The sequence below is a fragment of the Oryzias latipes genome, chromosome 1 (assembly GCF_002234675.1).
Source record: "Oryzias latipes chromosome 1, ASM223467v1".
Classification (NCBI taxonomy): domain Eukaryota; kingdom Metazoa; phylum Chordata; class Actinopteri; order Beloniformes; family Adrianichthyidae; genus Oryzias; species Oryzias latipes.
The window spans coordinates 33667673-33694447 of record NC_019859.2 but is presented as its reverse complement, the minus strand read 5'-3'; the positions used below and the strand labels follow the sequence as shown (position 1 = coordinate 33694447).

The window sequence follows — 26775 nt, the reverse complement described above, 5'->3', positions numbered from 1 at the left end:
ATCATGTCTGTGGGTATGAAGCATCATGATTATCCCTACAGATTGCTTGTGGGAAAGTAATCCACTCTACATAGCTTCATCCTTCTTCCTTCTTTGTCGTTGCTGCTTGTTTTAAAATAAAACACGTGATTTGTGATTGAAATGAGCAAAAACAACGAGGTCAAGCCCAGTTTTCACTGGTATTTTCTAGGGATCCCGGGCTGACGCCAGGGGGCGACGTTGGTCTCCATATCAATCTGAAGGAACCCCAAAGACAGAGCGCGCGAGAGGGAGACCGAGCGCGCCTCAACTCAGAGGAGCCGCGGTGCGCGCCGTTCCGCCGTCCTGCTCCTGTGTCAGCTCGATTCAGTCACACAGCTCCGGCTCAGACACGGATGTAAATTCTTTCAACGTATCCTCTTTGTTTTTCCTGACTTGTATGGAGAAACACAGAATCGCGTATCACTTGCTGTTTAATCCAGCTCACAATGGACACGTCGCTTTGCATTACGCTGCATATATTGTTGCGCTTGGTCTCATACATTTGGAATTGGAGACTTATGCTAATTACGCGCAATTACAGTTCTCTCCTTTCCTCCTCTCTCTCTCTCTCTCTTCCAATTGGTGAACATGAAGTTAGACCCCCGCCATTGTTGTCTCCCTCATAACTATTCCATTAGCATATTTAATGTATTCTTTATGAATTAAATTAGTGCGTACATGATGCAACTGTGTAATCATAAAGTTGAGGGAGGCGTTTTTGAGGGGGGTTAATGATAAGACTGTGAAAATAGAGGAACTAATGGGCTTCAGGCTATTAGAAACACGGTGGGACTAAAGTATAAACGCTCCACTTCACTGAGTTGAAGGAACTCTCGTGATCCTGCAGAGATGAGATCCTTTTTCGTGCTGATCAAGAGATGAGACGCGTCGGTGATGTCTTTTTTTTTTATGCGTTTGTGCCAAATGTGCACAACTCAGAGGGGGAGGGGGGGGGCTGACCAAGGCACCGTAGGGTGTTTCGTCACAACCTGTCTTGTGTTGCGCAGGCATTTTGCATGGTGCTCTTTCGCCGTGGGCATCCTCAGTACTTTCTGACGTATGTTTTCATATCAGAGGTGCAGATTCCAAATAGTTCAAATGTGCGTCAAAGGAAAACAACTTCTGATGAAAAACCTTTCATTACGAGTTCAAAATCCTTGTGATAACTGGCAATATTTAAAAAAAAAGCATACCATTATGAGAGGTTGACGCAGCGCCAGCACCACGCCGCCAACCATTGATATTCTATTAAACTCACGGAATGTGTAACATTTAATCTGTGTGCTGCAACTTTGACTGAGCCTGGAGGAGCGAGTGGCAGAGAAGAGAGAAGGGAAAAGGGGGAGTGAACCCGCGCGTAACTGGTTTTGTTATGAGGGTCCGATGTGCGCCCTGGCTGGCGTCTCGGAGCCCCAATCAGGTGCCATCACACCCGATGTTTCAGAATATCATTGGCTGCTGGGGAAAAGAGCTGTGCGCAAAAGCAACCCCACCGCTCACACTCGCCTTACAGAAGCCGAGCTGAGAACATCATCCGCTTTGAGCGCTTAAGCGCAGTGATTACATCCACAGAGGAAAAGATAGAGGGAAAGTCTTGTCGTGCTGGAAGGGAGCTGTTATTGATTTATTGAGTGCATAAAAAGGAGTTTCCCGAATTTTTTGGCCCGAGTGGAATTTTTTTCTTCTATTTGTGACTTTTCCAGAAAGAAAAAAAAGAAGAGAGTGTGTTTCTGTGCACACGGAGTCTTGGCTGTGCGTCCTGGCTCCAGCCGGCAATGTATGCGCATACGCCAAAACTCAAAGACCGGTGCCGAATTGATTAACAGAGAGGGTTGGATCAAATGGCTGTGCTTGTCACAGCTGAAACGACGCAATGTTCCACTGACCTGAGGCACAGGAGAGAATTTTTAAAGTTGGGCAGCCTCTCTGCTGTTTACTTCCCCGTCTTCTTACGGACAGAAAGCACAGGAGCTGTCCATGTCCTCTGAGAAAAAGGAATAACGTTTTACTTTTGTCTTAAAGTGCACTTGGACAGAGGCAGAGGAGATGATTTGGTCAATACTCCTGCTCTCCATTTTGAATGGAGCTGTCTGTCAGCTGCGCTACTCTGTGCCAGAGGAGCAGGAGCCTGGCACCGTGGTTGGGAATATTGCTGAGGATTTGGGGCTGGACATTACCAAACTTTCCGCTCGCCGCTTCCAGACGGTGCCCAACTCGCGGACAAATTACCTGAAGGTGAACTTGGAGAACGGTGCGCTCGTGGTGAAGGAGAAAATTGACCGGGAAGAAATCTGTAAGCAGACCACCCCGTGCCAGCTGCACTTGGAAATGTTTCTGGACAACCCACTGGAGCTGTTTCGCGTGGAGATCGAAGTAATGGATATCAATGATAACCCACCCAGCTTCCCAGAGACGGACATTACCGTGGAAATATCAGAGAGCGCCATCCCAGGGACTCGCTTCCCCATAGAAAACGCGTTCGACCCCGACGTTGGCACGAACGCGCTCAGCACGTATGCCATAACGAAAAATAACTATTTTTACCTTGATGTGCAGACTCAGACCGACGGGAACAAGTTCGCTGAGCTGGTTCTGGAGAAGCCTCTGGACAGAGAGCAGCAGGCGGTGCACCGCTATGTGCTCACTGCTGTGGACGGGGGCAATCCACAGAGGACCGGAACGGCGCTGCTGGTCGTTAAAGTTCTGGACTCAAATGACAACGCGCCAACCTTTAACCAGTCGGTGTACACGGTTAACCTGCGGGAAAACTCCCCCGTGGGCACTCTGGTCATTCAGCTCAGCGCCACGGATGTTGACGAAGGACAGAACGGGGAAGTAGTTTATTCTTTCAGCAGTCACAACAGCCCGCCAATAAGAGACCTGTTCAATATTGATGCCAGGACGGGCAGGATAGAGGTGGCGGGTGAGGTGGACTATGAAGAGAGCAATACGCACCAGATCTTTGTCCAGGCTAAAGATCTGGGCGCTAACGCCGTTCCTGCGCACTGCAAAGTGCTGGTCAAACTTCAGGACGTGAACGACAACACGCCAGAGATCGGCTTCAGCACCGTGACGGATTCAGTGAGCGAGCAGGACGCGCTCGGCACCGTTATCGCACTTTTCAGCGTCTCGGACCGAGACTCGGGTGACAACGAGCAGATGAGCTGCGAGATACTGGGAGACGTCCCTTTCAAGCTGAAGTCCTCTTTTAAAAACTACTACACTATTGTTACAGACGGGCCGCTGGACAGAGAGAGCACAGATTCCTACACCATAACGGTGGTGGCCAAAGATAAAGGTCAGCCCTCACTGGCCACCAGCAAGTCTATAAAAGTGCACGTCTCTGATGAGAACGATAACGCGCCGCGCTTTACGCAGGCGGTTTATGATGTGTATGTGACTGAGAATAACGTGCCCGGCGCGTTTATCCACGCCGTGAGCGCAGTGGACCTTGATGTGGGACAAAATGCTCTCATTACCTACTCCATATTGGGGTGTGACATCCAGGGCATGTCTGTGGACACGTATGTGTCTATAAACCAGGACACCGGGTATCTATACGCGCTGCGCTCCTTCGATTACGAGCAGCTGAAGGAGTTCAGTTTCATGGTCCAGGCGAAGGACTCGGGTGCTGCTGAGCTCTTCTCCAATGCCACAGTAAATGTCATCATAGTTGACCAAAACGATAACGCCCCCACCGTCACGGGCCCCGTGGGCAAAAACGGCACAGCCAAGGAGCATTTGCCGCGCTCTGCAGAGCCTGGCTATCTGGTGACGCGCATCGCTGCCATGGACGCAGACGACGGCGAGAACGCACGTCTGTCCTACAGCATCCTCCGGGGCAACGAGATGGGGATGTTCCGCATGGACTGGAGGACCGGGGAGCTGCGGACAGCGCGCAGGATCTCCCCCAAAAGGGACCCCCAGGGCTTCTATGACCTTCTAATAGAAGTTAGGGACCACGGGCAGCCCCCTCTGTCCTCCTCTGCCAGCGTGAGTGTAATACTTGTGGATGGTGCTGTGGAGGGCCGCAGCGGAGACCGAAGCTCGGCCTCCAGGTCGAAGGACATCTCACTTAACCTCACTCTTATTCTCATCATTGCCCTGGGCTCCGTTTCCTTCATTTTCCTCCTGGCAATGATCGTGCTGGCCGTGCGCTGTCAAAAGGACAAGAAGCTGAACCTGTACACGTGCCTGCTGGCCGGCGACTGCTGCCTGTGCTGCTGCTCGTGCTGCAGCAGACACGCTCGCGGCAGGAAGCAGAAGAAGCTGAGCAAATCCGACATCATGTTGGTTCAGAGCACCAACGTGACGACAGGTGTGGGCCCCGTGGGACAGGTGCCCGTGGAAGAATCTGGAGTCGGGGGAGTGGGTGGGGGGTTCGGCTCGCACCACCAGAACCAGAACTCCTACTGCTACCAGGTGTGTCTGACACCCGAGTCCGCAAAAACGGACCTGATGTTCTTGAAGCCGTGCAGCCCCTCCCGCAGCGCAGAGACGGACCGCAGCAACCCCTGTGGGGCCATCATCACCGGCTACAGCGACCAGCAGCCGGACATCATTTCCAACGGCAGCATCCTCTCCAGTGAGGTAAGAGAGGACGGAATCAGGTTCCCTCCCCCCCGGACCCCACGTAAAACCCCCAGTTCATGTTAGAAGTGTACCGAGATATCTCTGGGATTCATCATCTGTGTGATGTCAAAGTCTGCTGTCCATTTAGGTCACGCGCAGCAGCCAAGTCAGAGAGGAATCAGGCCCTGATTGCTGCTTCTGGGTTAATCACCGTCAAGCGTGATGGCGATTGGAAACGCAGATAGTTAAATCTTAAGTGACGTTTCAGAATCCAAAATAAAGTTAAGTGTTTGTGCCTGTCATGATTTACAGGCTGTAGGTTCATGGCACTCAGATTGAAATCAACCCATTAAGATCAAATCAGTTTCATCTGGTGAAATAAGATGAGTGACAGTAAGACTGACTTAAAAGGGTTGTTGCGCAACGTACTTCAACTTCAGCTGGTGAATATGAGCAGCGGAGCAGAGGACACAGGTAAACGAGCTGCGCTCGCGCGGTCGGCCTGCGCGTTCCGCTCGTGGCGCTGTGGAGGTTTCTGTTGATTGAGCCTGGAGTGGAGCCAGCCTGCGAGTCGCGGCCTCGCTTTTTTGGGGTGTTAAGTATTCCACGCACGACCCAGCACGGCAGCAGCGTGAACAAAGGTTGTTCAGTTTCGGCATCGGGCTGCTCAATCATTAACGGATTCAATTGCCTCCTCCACCCCCCCCCCTCCTCCCTCTCCCCCACTATCATCTCCTCTCTTTCACTCCAGCAAGTTTGACTAGCACAGCACCCCCCCCCCCCCCATCTGACGCGCACCTCCACAAACACACACACGCGTGGATCAGGTTACTTCAAGCATGCCTCCTGTCGGCGTAAGTTTGACCAAATACACGGTTCTGCTTTTTTTTTTTTCTGTTTTAGACAAAACATCAACGAGCAGAGCTCAGCTATCTGGTGGACAGACCCAGGCGTGTCAACAGGTACAGAAAAACACCATCACGAACACGTTCACTATGAGCATATTTCGATAATTTTTTTAAGTTTTAGACCCTAAACGTGTCTGAATCGTTCATGTAGTCCCATAGGTGACGAGGAAAAGTGTCAGCAGGTTTTCACATCCAGTTTAGACTCCTAACGGCCTCCGTCAACATCATTGGACTATTCTGATTGTGCTCCGCTTTCTCCTCTCTCTCTCTCTCTCACCTCCTCCTGCTCCCCATTCGCACCGCCCCTCTCGTTCTCCAGCTCTGCCTTTCAAGAAGCAGACATCGTCAGCTCCAAAGACAGCGGTCACGGCGACAGCGAGCAGGGGGACAGTGACCACGACGCCACGAACAGGGGTCACTCAGCTGGTGAGCTCCTGCGCATCCCCCGTAATTACACGCACATGAATGCCCCCCCCCCCCCACCGCCCCCGTTCCGGTTAACCAGAGTGGGTTTGTGAATGGGGTAATGCGGAGCTGCTGGTGCGCACCGCTGACTTTTCATTTCCTTAATTTGATAGCGCACGAGCTCGGAGGTTGCTGGTTGGGGTGAACGGGCCTCAGAGGTGTTGATTGTATTTCACGGCCGGGTGGAGGTGGGGTGTGTGAGTATGTGTGGGTGGGTGGGTGTGTGTGTGTGTGTGTGTGGGGGGGGGGGGGGGGTAATATTTGGCGAAAGTCCCTTGTTCATGTATTGTCCGCGGTGTTCCCCCCCGCGCGCCGCTGCAGCTTCAGCACGGAGTGGTGCTGAAAGGACAGCTCCTGGCGGTGAGGCAGTGTGGGGCGCGCGCAGCTTCACCGCTCGGATCAATAGGTCCAGTCAAGTGAGAGTAAACGCCATGAAAGCTAAATTGCCGTAACGAGTAGCGTTTGAGTCAGCCTTGCAGTCAATGCATTGTGCTGTCTGTTGTTGCTTATGGTAACACTTTGAGAAGAACACAACCTTTAGAGATGAGAAACAGTCACAGACTTAAACCTCACCACGACGCCCTGGCCAAACCCCATCGACTAAATACTGATTAGTTCATGATGACTGGATCAAATGTTACCAATTGTAAAGGCAATGAATCAGAACATCTCCCTAACAAACTAGTTTCCTGGTGGACATCAGATCAGATCATTGTCAACAAGCAATCTTTGTCTAATGGATTGGTAACAGCGTGTTAGTGTGAAGGTACCTCATTATTAAGAAATTCCAGGTACCTATAGGTGAGGAGAAATAATATATTACTCCTGTTCTGCTCTGCTTTCCTTGAGAGGACACAAAACAAAGAAATAATTCATAAGAAATTAACCCAGATACTAAGAATGGAATCAACCTGTACTCTGTGTGTGGATGTTTTCACATCTTTTCAAGTGTTCCAAACCAATAGATCTGGCTATGTGAAGTGAAGTTCATCATTAGAAATGGCTGGCTGCTTCCTTTTTCATTCAGTCCTTTGTATGGGATCATTTCAGATGTGGAACATGCACAGAGGAAACGGGTCATTGACTGTGTTTTTGAAATTGTCTGGTCACAACACTTGGAATTGTGTTTTTAGGCTTCATCATTCAGTCTTTGGAGGGTATACCACATAACTCTCTCTCTCAACTGCCCACAATAAAAACAAAAAAAAATAGAAAAACAAGACAGATGTGAAATTATGTGACAGACATACAAATTCCACACAAAATTCCTTAGAAAAAAAAATAAACGAAAACACTTTTTGGTCAATATAGGTTATTGTATTTTTATTAGATTGATAACTAAATATTGATACAAACACCCTATTAGGCATTAATGCAGTTAGAATATTACTGACAGTTAGTTAATTATTTACAATTGATTATCTATTGACAAGAGCTTTATCAAGGACTGAGACGTAATTAGTAGGTGATTAACTCCAGTCTGATTTAAATAACTGATCGTTAACTCATCATTCTCTGTCCAGCACCATTTGGCCAGAGCTTTAGCATTAAGTGACGTTAATGAGCACTAAATTAAAGATTTGTTCCTCATTACTAGTTGATGAAACTAAGGACATTAAAGTCCCTCAATGTAAAAGTGTTTTGCAGCTGGACAAACCCTCTTTATGGCATTCGATTTCTCTTTTTTACAGTTCGGCGCCAGTTAAAGCAGAGTCAGAAATGTTGGAATTGGCCAACGTTTCTCCGTCCTCCCTCTCAGCCCGGGGTATATTTACAGACCCGCATTGCTTTTTTTGCACTCTGCAGCACAGCAGGATTTCATCGGAAAAGGGTTTAGTAGATCTTATCACAAGCCCCTCCTTGTTCTCTCTGAAATTCTATTTAGTTAGTACCTGTTTATCGATCAAAGTGGAGTCGGGCAAAAGTGGAGCAATACAAAATCTAATTTCATATTGAACTGCCCTTTCCTTCCGAAGAATTGTTCTGCACAGCGCATGTAAGACCCTTGTCTAGACCGCAGCTGGCCAAATATCATATCAGTGCTGGGAATACAAATAGAGGAGATCAGATAGGTGTAGGATAGTGAGGGGGGCCCTCATTAGGCTCTGCAGCGTTTGACATTATTAATGAACTGAGCCAGAATAGCAAGGCAGTATGCAGCAGTGGTGTCACTCCCTGCCCTCACTCGTGAAATAGGCTGGGAAGGTCAAACTGTGCGAGACTAGAATGCAGCACTGGAGAGTTTCCAAGCCCCCATTATTTACTTTTTCAGAGCTTCATTGTTCAGTGGAATAAATATTAGGACAAACGGTTAAGCGTGCTTTTGGTGTTGGAAGCTGTCCATCATGACAGGATTTATGAATCTGTGGAGGAGCATCCCCAGCCGGATTTTGGCTCTTTTTCAAGCTTTCCTGCTGCAGGCTAAAAGAAAAGACAAAGGGGGGAAAAAAAAGAAAATGTGTTATGTGCATCCTTACTTATTCAACTAGCAGGTAACCACAGGGTTTAGAGTGGAATCCGTCTTGACATGATCTTCTGAGACTTTACTTCAACACTTATTTTAGATTCAAAACGGTTCTGACTTGAATTCTGCTGGTTTTTTTCTAAAAAAGAAAAAAATAGAGACAGTGTGACTTTCTCTGTCTTCTGGCAGGTTTCTTCTTCTCATTTTCTGTTGTTTTTGGCTCAGAGTTTGCTTTTCTGGCACTGGCCTGGGAGAGTGCACAGTTAGTGCCGTACTGCGTGTTTCATATGGGAAAAACCAACATTTGTTCGTCATCTTGGATTCAGAAGGTAACAGCTTAGTGCTCCATGGGAGGTAATAACACACGACTGGTATTTTGGAAAGAAGGACCCTTAAGTTTCACAGTAATCAGAGGCAATGTGTGTGTGTGTTTGTGTGTGGGTGTAACGGTGTACCACTGTCTGATCTAGTATGTAGGTTTACCCCTTGTGCTATCTTAGATGACCCCACCCTTACATTGACGTGTTCTCCCTACCATGACAAAGGTGGATAAAGGTGGAAAGATTTCATGTAATCCATGGACACCAGTGAAGATCACAAATCATTGAAGGAAAACGGCTCAGCGCACTGTCTAGTGGGTCTAGATGACACAACTCCCAATGTTAAAGTGCCTAGGACAGCACAAGGGTTACTCATGACACAAATATGGGACTTTATAGTGTGTGTGTTGTGTCTACAAGAAAAAAAAAGGGCTAAGCGGTGATGTCTGTGTTGAGGAAGCACTCCCCTCTGAGACGGTGCTCAGAGAAGCTTAAATGAGATTCAACGTAAGAGGGGAGAGAGGTAACAAAAGCTTGGAGCTCTGCCAGCTATATACAGTATTTCCTCTGAACAACCATCCTCACTGCTCATTTGTGTCTCTGTGTGACTTGTTAATAGAGATTGCATTGTTGTTAGTTTTTGCCCAGTGGTTATCTGCTGTTGCAGTTGCTGAGGTGAGCTTTGTATTGTTCTGAAGAACAGCGTGTTCTGAAGTAAGAAGCAAGAAGCCAAAATGCAAAACTGGGGCCATTTTTAGTTGAGTCTGGAAAAGCCAGCAGGGTGTGTACATGCACATCCTCACGTATATCTGATATGAATATATGCATGCTTGCACTTTCTATGCAGAAGTGCCCAAGTCTGTCTGACACCCTCTCCTCCCAGGGTTGTGTTAGGGTTTCATCCTTCATTCTGTCTCTCCCTCACGTTGGCTCTGCACACACTCGGCTGATCAGTAATTCATTTTCTGATTCTTTGCATAGCAATTATCAAAGGAGGGTCAGAGACGAGGTTTCCACACGAGAACTCGTGGCATATTTTCCCTTTAGCTCCACTTGGGAATATTTCAAATCAGGGGGAAAGCATTTCTAGTTGGCATGTCATCAACTACACCTGCCGTGCCTTCCCGCTTGGCCGCTCAGCTGACACTTTCGTAAATATCTCTACCGCCGATGTTTTAAATCAAAGAGTCTGGGATGCTTTGAAATAAAGCAGGCAAATGGTTTTCCTGAAAGCATTCCTGTCTGAAGTGAGCAGCCAAAGCTTCCCTAAGTGAGTGCCACACCTTAACTCCCCCATCTTCAAATTCCACATTTTTTCCCTCATTGCACAGGCAAAGTTAAGTAGCAGCACTGAGCAAGCAAAGAAAATGGAGGTGACAGATATAAGCAGATAAAGTGTTCTCCGGGTGGAGAAAATGGCCCATCAGATACATTCAGTCAGCTGTGGAAGGCCGCATGACGGCTAGGAAACTAGAAACGATCATTATCATGGCGTTTGTTTTGGGGAGAACAACAGCCATGACAAATGGGACAATTAAATAACCGTGGTAACTGTGTATAAGACGGCTGATTATGAATTAGTGGCGTACACTTTGTTGCGGTTTTTTCCATGTCAGAGAGCTGTCAGAGGAATTTAGTGGGAAAGCTTTTGATAGACTCTCCTTTGGTGCCATGGAAACCAGGAAAACGGAGAGCTGGTCGGTGCAGAGACACAGATTTATGAGTATTGCTGGACATTCCACATGAAAAAGAACATTTGAAAGACGTCCGAAAGTCATAAATATTGTAAATATTCATCCTTTTTTCTGTAAAAAAGTAAAACATAATTTACGGCTGTGACCTTTTTACAGTATTGGAAGCAACCGGTCACATTTATTGGGATCTGTCAGGATCCCGCTGTTGCTGTCAACAGGTGTTTCATTTTTTTCAACAGTTTCTGCATTTGTTTATTTTGTTGATTTCAAAAAAGCTCCAAAGGGATGATGGGAGAAGGAATGTGTTGCAAGAGCAGTTTATTTATTAAAATGCTGAAATTTGAGGCATATTATTGAATGCTGTGACTATTTTTTAACACCTAGAACAAAGTCCACATTTTAAAAGACGCAACGATTGGCAATATGCTCACAGATGTTTGACTAATTTTCCGACGATTCGCTTTGTTATGATTTAATATTAAATTAGAAGAAACTCAGAATATTTCGTTTAACATCGAGGGACATAAACAAATCAGCAAATAGAAATGTGGGGAAAAATCTTTTGAAAGCATTAACCAGGAGTAATGAAATATTTCAGAATAAAACCAAATATTATGTAACAGATGTTACTCAAGCCTCCATAAACTACTAGCAGATAGTAATGTTTAAAGAGCTGAGTGTGTCTCAACAGAACACAGAAATATATAAAACTGCACTAATAGATGTCCTTCATATGTGAGCTGTTTGATACAAATCACATGATGATTAAAGCTAAAAACGCTCCGACAGCAGCCTTAAATAGCATGTTTTTCTGACAAATTTCTCATGGATGCAAACAAATTCACAAAATGTTCCACATGAGCTCTTTAGTTCAGGTTTTTTAGTGTGGGAATAAACGGCAGCCACAATAAGCTTCACTGTTGTAATTACCAATACTGTGTAATGTATTGTTGAGCGTCCTGATGAACGTTCTCCGGAATACAATAGAGAGTGCTTTTTTCAATGGACGGAATATTACCCCAACCACGAAATGGAAGAAAAAAGGGACACGAGTGTTCTTCAGATTTACCCACGTATGGATTGAGTTTGATGAAAACACTAGCTTAAAAAAAAAAAGAAAAAAAGATGTATTCCCAGTTTTGTCAAAAAAAAGAGGTTCCTGAAAATGGGAGTGTATGTAAGTCAGCTCCACAGACACAAATCCCTGCCATGACTGCCTGGGTGCGTGCAGCGGTCATGAACATGCTTTGCTCAAAAGAAATACACGTCATAACTCTTGTCCTGGATTAAAGTTGGCAAACATCTGCTGCAGTCTGCCCGAAAGATTCCAGCAAAACACTGATCCCAGGAAGGATGTCTCCATGTGAAATCTCATTTGTCACGACCACAACCACATTTATTTCCAGATTTATCTGGAAGTTATTTATATCTATCTAAACTAAACCTCCCCCTAACTCATCCTGAACATTTTAATCTAACCGCCATTGTTTGCTTCCACTCTTACGCCCTTTAACCCTCGTATTATCCTCAAATATTACTCACACATTTCACCCTTGGGGTCAATTTGACCCCAGGGATATTTGCTTTCAGAAAACGATTTACATAAAATTGTTAACACACTTTTTTTTGTGTCAGGCACGTTGTTTATTTGTTGAATACATAAATAACCCCTTGGTAATGAAACAGATCAGTGGGTTGACCTGTTCTCTAGCGCCACCATCAGGCCAAACGTTTAAATTAGAATGAATGTATCTGAAAAGTTTTCATACAAATCTTTTCAAATGTACTGAATACATTAATGACCACAAGAGCATGAACCCTATTGGTTTTGGTGATTTCATGACCTTTGCTGTAGCGCCACCATCAGGTTAAACTTTCAGTCTTAGAGTTAGTGGATGCTGAAAAAGTTTCATCCAAATCTTTTCTAATTATGGGGTGCACATTCATGACTCTCACAGAATAAAACATATTGGCAGATGTTAGTGACCCCCTTTCCTTTTATGAACATATTCATTTACCGTAATTTCCGGACTACAAGCCGCTACTTTTTTCCTGCGCTTACAGTCCTGCGGCTTATTCAGTGACGCGGCTAATTATTGGATTTTATTGGCGGCCGCCGTGTACGTATTTTTGGACACAGTGAATGGTTTGAATTCTCTAACATCAATCACAAGTCATTTGTTTTTCAACACACCTCTAAGCAGCCAAACAGCATGGACCTGACTTCAGGTCTTAGACACTTCAGTCATGGTTCAACAAAACGAAACACGCATGTCCAGCCGCATCCCAGAATCCTTTGGTGCCATTAGACCCAACGTGCACGTGATCGCCGCTACAATATGATGAAGCTTTCAAGTTAAAAGCAATCGTTAAAAGCAGCGTGAAAAAATCACCAACGGGTTTGGAAAAGCCGGTCAGCTGCGTGACGGAGAGAACAGCGCATGCTCAGGAGTGCATTTACCTCTGAGTCATAGTGACTCGGCTGGCTGCACGTAAATATGTGGCAATAATATCAGCCTTTATTTTGTCGGGACACGACTGGAAACACAAATTGACGTGGTCGTGTTAACGGTTTCTAAGGACTGAGCAGAGATTTGCATTGAAACGCTCACAGCCTCCGTGTGAGCTGGAGACTGCGTGTCGTGTGAGCTGCGGGGCCGATGGCAGTCTGAAGGCTCCCACACGTAACAACGCATCCGCCCCTCATACACAAAACGTACAGTATTAAGCCCGATTGCTCTGCACAGACACGATTTGCTCCGTCCACCGGCGCAATGGGGACGAAGCGCTCCTCCCTGTAGCCGCGCTGGCCAGAGCTGTCGGAGTAGATAGGAAGGGGAGACAAGGAGCGCGCGGGAGCGCGGAGGCGTCGAGCCATTCTGCAGGCTGCAGCCAGGGCTTACTCGAGGCGTCCGCGGAGCAAGTGTTTGTTGTGGAAGGAAACTTCTGACCCACGCGCCGCGAGGAGGCGCGCGTATCGCGCTGAGGCGCGCGCTTTTCAGTCGTCGCTGCTTTATTTTACTAGCGTGTTTTTTAAACAACCCTGTTACTCCCATAACGCTGCCGCGACACAAGCGGAAGGAGAGCTTTACCCGTTCACCCCTCCATGCACTGCTGATACTCATTCTTAAACACGTACAACAGAATGGCGAGCCGGGCGTTGGCCCCGCCTTTAGCCCCTAAGACTCATGGGAAATGGGGGATCGGGGATGTAAATTTCCTCATCATAACTGAGGGATGTAATGTTGATTATATGGTTACTGTTTGTAATTTTATGTATGATACCTAGATTGTCAATAAGTTAAAAAAAAATAATAAAAATAAAAACCATAACTGAGGAACTTGTGAACAGAATAGAGTTGCATACTGTTTGGCAGATGCAGATAGACTCAAAGACATGAGCCTGAGGCAAAAATGACTCCACCCACTGTGTGCTAATAAATCACACTTACACTCTGAGTCAGGAAGTGATCCGTCAGGATGACAATGTTGCCTATTTCATGCGGCTTGTACCCCGACGCGGCTTGTGTATGTATAAAATTAGTTAAACACGTGAAAATGGGTGGGTGCGGCTAATAATCGGGAGCGCTTTGTAGTCCGGAATTTACGGTACTTATTTTTATCTCCTTTTTTGTGACATGTTTGTGGTTGGTCCCCATAAAGTCTCACTTGCCCCTCCTCTTTTGTTATCTGGGCTTGGGACAGAGTGGCAGTGGTAGACTTAGGGACTTTTTATTTTTTTTGTCCTTTTTTAATGTTTTTTTGTGTGAAAAAGAGAATCACAATGAGAACATAAGTCAGATAGTCAGAACATGGAACAGTTCTTTATGGCCAAGAGTCGAGCTTTTAGTCTGCACTACTGTACACAGGATGTGCAGAGAGTTTGTGCATACTCCTTGCAGACATATTTCTTGCTAAGAGTGTAACCCACCAGAGACACAGTCAGCCATGTTGAAGACAAAGTCATTATTTGAGCTCTTCATTTGAGAGATGAGATGACATAAAACTTTATCCCACGATGGGGAAATTCTGTTGTCTGCGGCAGCAGCAAAGTGACGTTCAGCAAAGTAAAGTGACCTTCAAGTGTTACAGTTCAACACTATAATATATATATATATATATATATATATATATATATATATATATATATATATATATATATATATATATATATATATATATATATATATATATATATATATAAAACATAAAATATATAACCATCAATTGAAAATTGACATAAATACTTGAGATGATAACTTTAGAAGGGAGGCATGTGTTGGTGGAAAGACTTGGATGTGATCATTTCACAAGCCTACATTGGCTTCCTCATTTTGGCAGGATTTCACACCACACCACGAGAAATATCAAAGTTCTCGTGGGAATAGTTGTTTTCCCCACCCCCCTGTTGTGTATCAACTCTGCACCTGCAGGTGTGGGGATGTTAGGTCACACACACAGGAAGACAAGTTTTACACGGCTAAATCAGCCTGGGGTCAAATTGACCCCCGAGGAACACCAATGTATGCAATGTGTGTTTAGCACATTGAAAAACTATCATCATGATATTTTAATGCTTAATCATTTGTCCCCATCAAATTAGGAAAAGTCATGAAACTATTATTTTTTAATGACGAACACTGAATTGGGGTCAAATTGACCCCAAGGATAATAGGAGGGTTAAAACAAGACCTGTGTTCTTAAGCCAAGCAGAGTTAATTTTTTTGATCAGTACCATATTTTATATTTTTTATATCATCCAAACAATGCAAAATATCTGCAGAAACCAGCTGGTGTTGGTCAAACAAGTCAAAATGTTCAAATGGAGCGATATGATCTCACCTTTGGAAGAAAACATGTATATGCCTAAGTTTTTAAAGACAAACAAATACCACTGTCATATCATAACAACAGTGTCTCATATGCATCAATGCTATTGACTTTATCATCATTTAATCAGTGTAACTCTTGACAGCCACAATTAAAAAAACCACAAAGTTACTTATAACCTCAAGCAATAAAAGTAATTCCCCTTAAATAAGGTTTTGTGATGACAAATTGTTTTGTATGTGCTATAACTAACTGGATTTGCAGAAAAATTGCAGACAAATAATTACACTCAATGCAATGGGTTTGCCTTAACATAAAAGAAGGGGTGATATTTATCAAGTGGACATCATTGACTCTTCTTCAGTGTACAAGTATTTTGCTGAGCTTGTTTAAAAATTTAGTATGAAAAACAAAAGTCAGCATATTTTTCTTAATGGAACATAGCGCAAACCCTTCTGCTGCTCCGGTCTTGGGGGGTCTGTGGTTGCCTTGTTTCATCCTCGGCCGTGTAAGAAGGCTAAGGCTCTCCCTGTCGTCCTGCACTGCTGTCCAAATATTGATGTTTTATGTCGGGGCTCTCTCTGGAGCTGTGGAGGACAAGATGAAAAACAGAGGCTTGGACAGAAGACACTCTCACCTGGGGGAGCAGGACTGTTCTGTTTTCGGAGGACAGGAAAAAAAGAATGAAATGAGAGAAAGATGAGCAGGGAGGATTAAAGGTGACAAAATAATAAAAGCAAGAAGGAAAGAGAAAGAGACGGACCAGTTGAGAAAGAGGGACAAAGAGGTGAACGGGTGCATGAAGATCCTGCAAGTCTGAGCACAGCACAGCATTTGTAGTTGAAAGAGTCTCCAAAGAATGATCTCATGTTCCCAGAATCCGTTCCGCTCATTTTGCTGGAAGTTTGTCAGGCTGCACAATTAGACTAATCACACCGACATGGGATGTCGGCAACATGCAGAGCTTCAATGGGAAAAAGGAAGTGGAGAAGGGAACAGGAACACTGATTGCTCAGTAGCATGTATGCTGGGTTTGCACGGTGAAACGTGGTCTGCCTCCGTGTGTTTGTGTGTGCATGTAGAGGAGCAGCATGGATCTGTGTGTTCCTGCATGTTGAGGTCACAGTGACAGAGCTGCGAGCAGGCGCTGTCACTGCCAGTCACCGTTTGCATTGTTGTGCTTCCTGCCTGAGGATGGAAAAGGTGCATCTTGGGGATCAACAGTGACTGGGTGTCATGTGTGCACGGCCTTTCTGTCTGTTTTTCTTGACTACATTTACATACCCTCACGTTAAGTGAGATGTTTTTCTCCTGTTAGCAAACATGTCTTTACACTTCACATTTTTAGAGAGCAAACCAGCAGCGGAAATGAGTTGTGACTCTCCTCAAGCCCGATCTAAGGTAAACAGAGACAATTTCACGCTATACTCACACGTCATCTCAGCAGCATGATAATGTGGCTGCTTGACATTAAAATGCTCACTTTGCATCTTCCCAGTGTGCCGTCTTCTGAGAAGCACAAGCCTTTGGTGCTTGATCAGGCTGGAAACCTGAACATTAAAAAACCTTTTTTCCTCAAAGAAAAAAAAACATAACACCTGAGATGATTGGAAGGCCTGAGGTCAACGCTCTTAAAGTCAGAAGACGAAATTAATTCTTGGAAAGTCCATTGAAAGGCTAAAGGGTAAATACAAAATGAACATAACTAGAAATAACCAGATGTATTGTAGAGGTGCCACAGTAGGGAATTCAAACCACTTATTTGCACAGATTACAGGTTTTTTTTTTTATAAAAAGGGAATGCAAAACTGCTAAATTTGGCAGCAAAAAGCACTGGTTTGCTATCCTTCTGTGAGGCTCAGTCCTGATAGTTAAACAAACTTAACAGGAATCCAAGGTCTTTGCAGTTTGTTGAATCATACCGTGAATGTTGAGGCAGATGTCAGACTTTAGTGCATGGCTGTTTGCCTTTTTTTCAGCTGCCCCTGTGACTTTTCAATGAGTACTTGATTACGTATTAAAACGATACGACTGCATGTCTTGCTTTCTGTACTCTTCTTGGTGTTCCTTAGAAACTGAGAGAGGGGACAGCTGGAGGGATGTGGAGAAAATGTCTGTCGGATAGGTTTGGAGTTTCCAAAAGCGAATGTCTAATTGGATATTTTGAACTTTTCTTCATCCAAATTAAATTCCTCCCCCGAACTGCCCCGCTACTGTCAACCCCTCTCTGGTTTCCATCTGTGAGGCTTGAACCTCCCTCTGTTTTTCTTTCTGGCCACTGCTTTTTCCATCTGCGACTGTCCAGGTCTCCGCTCTCCTTCCGTACGGTTCCTGGAGTCTTCTCCCACCTGCTGTCTCTGTCTGTGAAATCGGCGACTCCCCCGGCCTGTCTGGACCTCGCTCTGTCTGCGAGCCTTGTGTCTCTTCTGGCTCTCTGGCCAATGTGCAGGCGTGTTGCCTGTCTCACTCTCTGTGGGGCCTCAATTAACAGCAACATTAGATCTGTTCAAGGCACACAAATACAGAAGAAGCAGCCCCAGTGGTAGCTCTTGAAAAAGTGATGACACTTTTCCATGTGGAATTTGAAGGTAGGCTAGATTACATCTCTCATGCACTTGATAATGCGCTTGTTTTGAAGCAGAGTTAAGCCAAAGTTGTATATGTATTATTGCTTTGTGAAACCGATTTTAATTAGAATTATTTTTGTCTTAAAAGTGCATACTTTTTCCTGCTCACTTCTGTCTTTATTCTGAGGTGTGCATGCTCAGAGTTGCGTCTCTGATCTTTGACTGTTGGTAACAAAAAAACAAGATGAAGACTTTCATAAGCGTCTTGAATTGTTGCAGGAGTGCCCACTGACCTTCCATGGGATGCAGGAAATAGTTTCAGAATCGTCTCTCTAAAATGAGACTTCCTGGATGTGTCAACATTTTTATAGCAATATTTGTGAAACCATGAAAAAAAAGGGGTATTTCAGTAAAGGGGCTGCATGGTGGCACAGTGGTTAGCAGTCTTGCCTTACAGCCAGAAAGCCACCAGCTTAAGCCCTGGCGGGAGGACCTGAAGCAAAACATCAATAGGGGACCTAGTGTGCATTGGTGTCTGATATGTGACCCTGCGACAGACTGGCGAACGGCCATAAGTGGCCGAGATAGGCTCCAGCAGCCCTGTGACCCAGGAGGGACATAACAGAAAAAGATGAATGCAATTTAGTAAAGTTACTTTTAAGAATTTGCATGCATGCAAAATAAGCTTTTGACTCTTAAGGCCCGTTCACACCGGGACGAATTTCGCCGACGTTTAACACCTCGTGACTAAACAAAGGGCACCAATGAGAGTGTGCACACCGACGCAAAAAAACGCCACGCGTCAAAGCGTCAAAAAAAAAATACGCCTCGGGTTCGTTTTTTTTTTTTGACGCCTCGCGTCGAAATCTATTCGACCAATGAGAATGGCGCTTTTGCACAAGTGACTGGAGCTTCTGAAGTTAAAGTAAAACACAACTTTGGGGCGCTCAAACACAAAACTGCCTTGCTGAGCACACATACCAGCGAAGAAGATAGACGCCAAGTAGCGTCTACACTGCCGCGGAGAAATAATGACGGACATTCTAAAATATCCCCGAACCAAGCACCAGTTGGAGTAACTGGTGCTTGAAATATTCATGTTTTCTTTGTTTGATTCTGACAAGCGCGTAAATACTTGCTCTCTTCTTCTGAGCGAAAAGCGACTTTAAGAAGCGTAAAGTTGCGCAGCGCCACCTTGTGTACAGGAGTATTTCCGTTTACATTAAGCGCCATCTAATGTCAGGGAATGAAATTGCATGTTCACTCCACTCATCGTCAGCGAAAATCGCCTGGGTGTGAACACAAAAAACGTGGCGAAAAACGCTGGCGAATAACGCCTGGCGAATATTCGTCCCGGTGTGTACGGGCCTTTACTCTATGCTGGATGTTGAAAGATTAGAAAAACATATTGTAGTAAAATAATATTTAGTTCTTTAGTGTGAGGTTTACTTGAAAAGAAAATTAAATATTTATTCTAGAATATAGTTGTCCCAGGCTTATTGCAGAGGTAACATACTATAAATAACTTACATAAGGTGACATCTGCAAAGTAGGATGTAGAAACCCCTCACTACACACTTCATACATTTTTTTCAGACATAAATTAACATTTTTACACTTTTCTATTTTGTCTAATCTCTCAGAGTTCATAGAAAAAAAGAGTCCAGTATTATAGAAACAAAGATCCCATTGTGATTGAAGATTTATGGAAATGTGGCAAACTACACAAGCCGCGTCTCTGTACAGTAGACATGGCAAGGGGGGGAGGTTGATTAACAAGCTCAACAGCCAATCAGGGCACAGAACATCGCTGTTAAAAAACAGAATCAAAAAAACATGCAAACTTGCATTGAAAAAAATCTGTGAAACAACAAGACTGCAAAAGGTGAACCGCTGTATATTTCCACTGCCAGATTCATATCCAGATGGCCGCAGAGTTCTGCTAGTTATGCTAAGTGGAAACTGTTGTCACAAGAATGTGCCTTTGCCCGCTGTTTTTGTTAACCCTTCTTCTTCTTGCTGAGATTATTTCTATATGTGTTAATCAACCTTCATGTAACTCCACTGAAAACCTTCAAGCTACAAATGCAGCTGGCACATGCAGATAATAGCTGCAGGGTCTCATTATCATTATATGATGACTGAGTTTATTTCTGTCACAGTCATTTTTCTTTTTTTACACGATCCAAAAGCCTTTCTTTTAGGATTGTGTAGTGTCTTTGCCTTTCATATTCTAATATATAATTCCTGATGGTAATTGATCTTTTTTGAAGGAGTTAATGTTCCTTGGACTGTCTGAGTCTCAGTTACACACACAGCCAGCTTGCATGTTGATGATTGACACCAAAGTGAGAAGCGGCGGCAAGTGAACGCTGGTGTTGGTTTTTGAGGTGCATCTCTGAAGATGATTGTCATTTTTTTGTGTAAAGATGATGGGATATGGATTCACATTCAGCTCCTGGCATTTAAAAAAAAAGAAAATCAATGCAGAGTGTGAGAATGCTGATGTGGGATGTGGGTGTCTGTGGGGGTGTCCATGTTTTTGTGAGAACATAACACTTTGACTGAACATTTCTTGGAGGATGAATGGGATGAGGAGGAAAACAAACAATCCTCTTCATCAGCTTTGGCACTGTCTCTTTGATGAATAGCTTTTACTGCACTTTTTCTGCCTGTGACACCAACAAATGATTGCTAACTTGTGTTCCCTCTCGCTGTTATCTCTTCCTCCATTCCCCCTTTCCTCTTCCAATACCATTTTCTGCCTTCCCTTTCACTTATTTCCTCTCTCATCTCTGTAATCTTCCATGACTGTTTGCCGCCTCCATCTCTTCCTGCCTTCCTGCCCTCTCTCTGAAAGCTGCAGATCTGTTCTCCAACTGCACAGAGGAGTGCAAGGCGCTGGGTCACTCTGACCGCTGCTGGATGCCATCCTTTGTGCCATCAGATGGACGTCAGGGTCCAGACTACCGCAGCAACCTCCATGTCCCTGGCATGGATGCCACACTGCCAAACACTGAGGTATCTTCCTCCGTCGATCTCTCCGACCAACTCACCATGACCTCCTCCACCGCCTCGTCCAACGATAGGTCATTTTCGACCTTTGGCAAGGACGGCCAAAGATCACAGTCACACCACAGCCTTCCCCATCACCTTCATCAGCAGCAGCAGCAGCAGCAGTACAGCTCCAGCACGCTAGAGAGGAAAGAGTATGATAGGGGGACCCTACCGTACAAACCCACCTTTCTCTGTGAGTATCAGTATGAAACTTCACTTGGACCGTACGATTTTGGGCTGGTCCAGTATAGATACTAAAGGCGGGGGCGGGACTTTGCCTCTTAATTTTCAATTTGGACTTTTCATATTGATTATTTACATTTGTTTAAAAAAAGCTTTACGTTTTTGTTATATTTAATCCTTTTTTGTTTTTGTTCTTTTGTTAAATTTTATGTTTGTTATTAAATGTAAACTGCATTATTTTGCTGACCTCCTAACCTCAAAATCCCCCATTCCAAATTCCTGACCCCACCATTACCCCAAATGCTGCTTGTAATTATGTCAAATGTTCTAAAATAAACATAAATCACTGGACTAATGTCAATTTGCTGTGGCCCCCTTCATTTACTTTCCTTTTTTTCTTCCTCACAATTTTTCCCTTAAAAATTGTCTATCTTAAGGCCGTGTCGCACAGCCACATTTGGCGCATATTCAAACAGATAAAATTTGGTCAGACCTGAATATACGTGAGAAACCTTGTGGTTTTATGTTAACTTTCTGATCATCATAAACGAACCATGGAAAAAGTAAGGGTTAATTGCCAACGAAGTGTGCATTATCAGAAATTAACACACAAAGTGCATTAATTCTGATAATGCACACTTTGAAGGCCATTTACCCGCTTATACCACGGTCACTTACAAAAGAAAGAAATCTTTAATCACTTTTTAGTCCTTTATTCTTGTTATTTTTTCGGTTTGAATCAAAATCATTTTTCACAAGAAGCGGACTATTTATTCTAAGGTACGTCGCTCCGACCTCTGATCTCGGCTGCGGCCGCAAAGTAAAGCGATATATCTGTGCTGATCGTCCTGATGGGTTAAATAAAGCATCAGTTTAGAGAGAAAGTCCACCTCTTACTGCTTGTTTTTGTCCAGACGATGATGCAAAAGTTTGTTTTAAAGAAGCCCGCGCAGTGATTCAGAACATTATCACTGTACATTATTACTTCTAATGTAAACCCAGCAGCCAATCAGAATTGAGAATTCACCTGGACCATGGTATAAGGACAAATAAACCACGCAAAAATCACGTAAATGAATGTAGAACATGAAACATGGGGGAATTTTGCGTTGTTTGTCTGCAAGTCATTAATGATTTGTGTTTCAATTACGTAATTTGAATGTGATATGAGTGCAATAAAATTTATACATTGGTGGTTCATGCGTGAAAAGTCCATTAGACATACATGGAACAGTCATGGAAAGCTACAATTTTGCAAATGCACCTCGCAAAAATTACGCACAATTGCGTAAGATTTACGAAATAATTATCTATAAACTGCGTAAAATACGTATAAACTGCGTAATTCTCAACCGACCTAAAATTTTTTACAGCTCAAGACTAAATTCTTGTATAGACCCGTCAGCTGAAACCATGGACAGACATCTGCGCACATCAACGAATGATGAACGCAGTACAGACGTACAGTACAGACCAAATGTTTGGACACACCTTCCCATTCATTTGAATGAGAAGGTGTGTCCAAACTTTTGGTCTGTACTGTATTTATCACAAAAGACCGACATTTCATACGTGGAAAATGCGTAAAATGGACGTAGTGGCTGTGTGACACGGCCTTTAAGCCATCATTACAGAAAGAGCATTAACAAAAGTATGTATTTTGTACCAGCAACTGCACACTTCAGAAAACATAACTGGCACATACATTATTTCATTTGCCAAAACAAAAGTGACTTCTCTGCTGCAATTTGGTCTAGAAATGGTAGGACAATAAAAAAAAGTGTTACAAAGCTTTTGAGAAAAACTGAAAATGGTTTCAGGATAAAAAATTTCCCAGTCTTCTGGTTGTTAAAGGCAAGCGTGAGGCCTCTTTCCTGCTCCTTATTCTCAATGTCCTTCATATGCATCAAGATTGAAGTCCATTTGGCAGCAACAAGAACTTGAAAATGTATTTTTGCTTTCTTGTGGATCAATAGCATATAGATAATGATGGGGGGGGGGGGGTCTGTCAGACAGTAGGGCTTGAAAAAGTCATGCACACAAGATTTGTGAAAGGTGCATGAAAATGCATTAAACATTTTGCAGAGCCAAATTGATTGATCTTGGTTGAATAAAACATATTGATACCCAATGTAATAGAAATTGTGATCTGCGTGACTAAAGAAGCTGAAAGGACTTTTGAAAAAAAAAAGTGAATTAAGAAGAGGACATTTCTTGCTTCTTTAAATTGCTTTCCAAGCTCTACCATCACATGAATATTCCATGAGCTCTTAGAGCAGAGAATGGATATGATATTCATATTCAGTAGAGAAGTCATTTCCAGTCAAGTCACCCCCATGTTAACCACCATCCTCCATGATCCTGCATGCTGGCCTGCGGGCTGTCCTTCAGGTAAATGATGAGCACAATAACCTGCTTTCTTTCATGTTTGTTACTTAAGTGAGTCAACCAATCTCCCTCCTGCACACCCGTTCTGTGTGAAAAATAATTGCTATTTAGTCCTTAGGTGCTACAGCATGTCTGGCTCCATATATAGCTGTCTGTGGGTCTGAATCGTAGGGTCAGAATTAATTCTCACCCTGTTTGCTCAACCAAAACTCATAGGTTCATGCTTTTTCATTTTCAGTTTCTTCGTCTTTTCAAATTGAGTTATGAGCTAAAATGATATCGCAATGTTTTGGTTAATATTTTGGTGCTCTTACTTTTGTAAAAATAAAAGCTTTATTACCCATAAGGGCTAGTGTAAGTTAAAACTTTGCAGTGGAAAAGCTCAGTTCATCAGCTTTGCTTTGAAAAATGATTTATAAATGTTAAATGAGCCTTTTATAGATAATTGATGAAGCTATTACAGCGCTCTGTATTTGCCGTGCACATATTAAGTAGACACCAAATGTTACAATTTATTCTCATAGGTTGACATGTTTTTTTTTTCTAGGTGAGCCTGATAGCCAGCATTTATGGTGTAAATAACTTCCCACAGAGTCCTTTGTGGCACACATCCTTCAAAAGATGATCATTCAAAATAATTGTGTCACTAAAAAACCACAGGGGGAATGAGTCATTTATCTTAACAAGTGTTTTGTTTTTTTGTTTTCTGTCTTTTCAGCCCGCAAAAGGATTTGCTAGTTCATTCCATGTGGACCTGTCAGAGACAGCATGAATTCCAATGTTAGGCCACCAGCAGCGAGGCTGGAAACTGTGAAATAAAACTGAGCTAAATGCAACCTGGACAACAGCAATCTTGATTAAACTTCATTTTCTCGAGTGGCAGACTGTGACAAAGCCTCGGCAGTGACTGTGGACCCGGGAAAGAAGAAATGAATACTGTGTAGCTGTAAACTTCTAGATATCCAAGGAGCAATCCAAGGCCTTATATCTCTCAGCAGGACTGAGACCAGGGCTGAAACTAATTGTCAAAGATGATATCCAGGAGCAGAAGAAATGAGCTGAAAAACAGAGAAGAAAGCAGGAGTTAATGTGGTTCTGACGAGAAGGGAGGATTTCTCCTAACGGAAGAGTTAGCCTCTACAAATCTGTGTGTGCCTGTTTACATAAAGAAAAAGAAGATCTGATGTTTCTGTACAAACGACAACCAACGTCACACGGAGCCCTTTAGCTATTTGTAAGCTCATCACTACGCCAGCTGTACAGAGACTGTTGGGGGGGTGGGCGGGGACTGAGCGAGAGACAATTAGGCAATTGATGAAAAAGTGAGAGCAGGTGATGTACAGGTGTTACAAAATATGGAAAACATGAGGTTGTAAGGAAACAAGGACAAGCAGTGATTATGTGCAGTACTATAAATTCTGTATCTCTGGTTTTAAACTTTACTGTCTTAATATAACTTCTCTTTTCTTTCATTTTTTTTCCTTTTTGTTTCTGTTCTTCCGTGTGGTTCAAGTGTGCAGATCGAAACTTTTCCAGCTCACATTAACAGACAGGAACATGTGGCCAAAAGCAGGGATTTCTTGCCTCTTTAGTAAACAATGAGATTACAAGCAGAAGAAAGAAGTCATGGACCTCATGTGTAGGTTATAAATGAAATGCCAGAAGTGATTGTTTACTTTTTTAATGTACTAACTAATAGTTGTTAAGATCCTTTGTGAGCTGACTGCACAGGAAGTGTTCAGGACGTACTTCCCTTGAATGCCATTGGCCTATACATAAACAATCAGACACACTCAGTGGTTTCTCTCATCTGTGCGATGTGTTTACTGTGCTATTTCAAACGCTAATAAATTTATATATAACTATATATATATATATATATAAATATATACACAATATACTTTTCTGGAAACTGTGTAGCCATTGGCTAGTTTTTACATCTCATATCATTCAGTCTCATAATACCAAGTGCTCTAAAACCAAGTATTCTTCTGAAGGAGGACGAGGGGAGTGCTTCAGCCTCAAAAATTGTTCACACCAAGCAACAATGTTCTTATTTGATTGTTAAGTTTCACCGTTTACAAACACTGCGGCTTGTTGTATGCAGCAAAGAGACCACTTTTTTTGGCCTGTTGTGTGTTTTTACTAGCAGAATATATGATCATGTACAGCACAGGGGACTATAATAATCCAGCAGAATAATAATGGTTTTGCAATCATACCAGAAAGGCATACACAGATGTGTTGCATAATGTTATAAAAAGGCATAACATGGAGAGGGTTTGACACACACAAACACACACACAAACGCACACACAGACACACGTGCATACACACAGTGGTGGTGAATAAATAGTGTCAATGAAGTTCTTTTTTGTTGTGTGTTTTGTTGTGCTCACTCATTGACGGTATATGAGAACTGGACTGAGTGACTCCTCCCCCTTGGGTTTCCCACTGGCTCCAAGCTGGAATTCCGTAGACTTCTATAGAGAAATAAACAGCTGTTATTCCTTCTATTTTTTTTAAACAATTGTTAAAATTGTATTTTTTTAACATTTTTTTTTTCTTTACTGTAATTTATCCAAAAGATAAATAAAGAAAATAATCAAAAGGCTTGATGAAGGTTTGTGGTGCCTGCTGGCCCTAACGTCCCATGTTCAAAACATTTGTGCTTTCTGTGGAAAGGGTGTGGACTTTCAACAAGCTCACTCCTGATTGGCTAGAGTGATTGCCACGGTAACATTTACTCAACCAATCACTGCTTACTGACGTGGACTGGCTCCCACATGGCAGCATGTGTGTCACACAAAAAATTGCGACGGAATTGGCTTTATTTGGTCGGAGCCAGAAGTAAATCGTATTCTATAGGTGATGTCACATCAACTCAGTCCAGTTCTCAGATAGAGTCCATGTGCTCACCAGGGATGTGTACAACTCGATTTCTCCTTGTTTTCTATTTAATCTATGAGCAATTGTTTTTTGAGACTGATGGGAATTTCACTCTCTAAAAAGAGAAATCGAACCCTGAGTTTACACTGGTCCATCTGCGGTGGATCTTCGTTGCGTTGTGTGGGGAGTCCGTCTCACAACCGTGAGGTACTTCACATGGACTTTGTTGCGTCTCCGGAACGTCCCCCCTCCCCGCTGAATCTCAGAGAAGCGCTTTGTCCTGTCACCACTGTGTCAAGTAGCTTGTCCTGCTCTATTCGCTTATCCAACACGTAACCCTTGTGCTATCCTAGGCACTTTACTATTGGGAGAGGGGTCATCTAGACCCACTTGACAGTGCGCTGAACCTTTTTTCTT

General features: G+C 43.6%; 1 protein-coding gene across 4 annotated transcripts; it reads left to right on the top strand.

Moving 5' to 3' along the window:
* The first annotated feature begins 1517 nt into the window (after window positions 1-1517).
* On the top strand, window positions 1518-25835 carry LOC101166694 (protocadherin-10). 4 transcript variants are annotated; one of them, XM_011480449.3, is made up of 5 exons: window positions 1518-4611; window positions 5497-5555; window positions 5821-5927; window positions 20702-20862; window positions 24188-25835. In XM_011480449.3, the coding sequence occupies exons 1-5, from the start codon at window positions 2068-2070 to the stop codon at window positions 24239-24241; spliced, it is 2925 nt and encodes a 974-aa protein (XP_011478751.1). In that variant the 5' UTR covers window positions 1518-2067; the 3' UTR covers window positions 24242-25835. The 4 variants fall into 4 exon arrangements, with proteins under 4 accessions (XP_011478751.1, XP_011478748.1, XP_011478746.1 ...); XM_011480446.3 differs by having other exon boundaries at window positions 20702-21091; XM_011480444.3 differs by lacking the exon at window positions 24188-25835 and having other exon boundaries at window positions 20708-21442.
* Window positions 25836-26775: the final 940 nt, after the last annotated feature.

Bases quoted from the DNA above. Each gene is read 5' to 3' on its own strand.
- LOC101166694 (XM_004066281.4), top strand. From the start codon at position 2,068: ATGATTTGGTCAATACTCCTGCTCTCCATTTTGAATGGAGCTGTCTGT. The intron at 5,556-5,820 runs GTACAGAAAAAC...CTCGTTCTCCAG, and splicing joins AGACCCAGGCGTGTCAACAG to CTCTGCCTTTCAAGAAGCAG. The intron at 5,928-20,701 runs GTGAGCTCCTGC...TCTCTCTGAAAG, and splicing joins GAACAGGGGTCACTCAGCTG to CTGCAGATCTGTTCTCCAAC.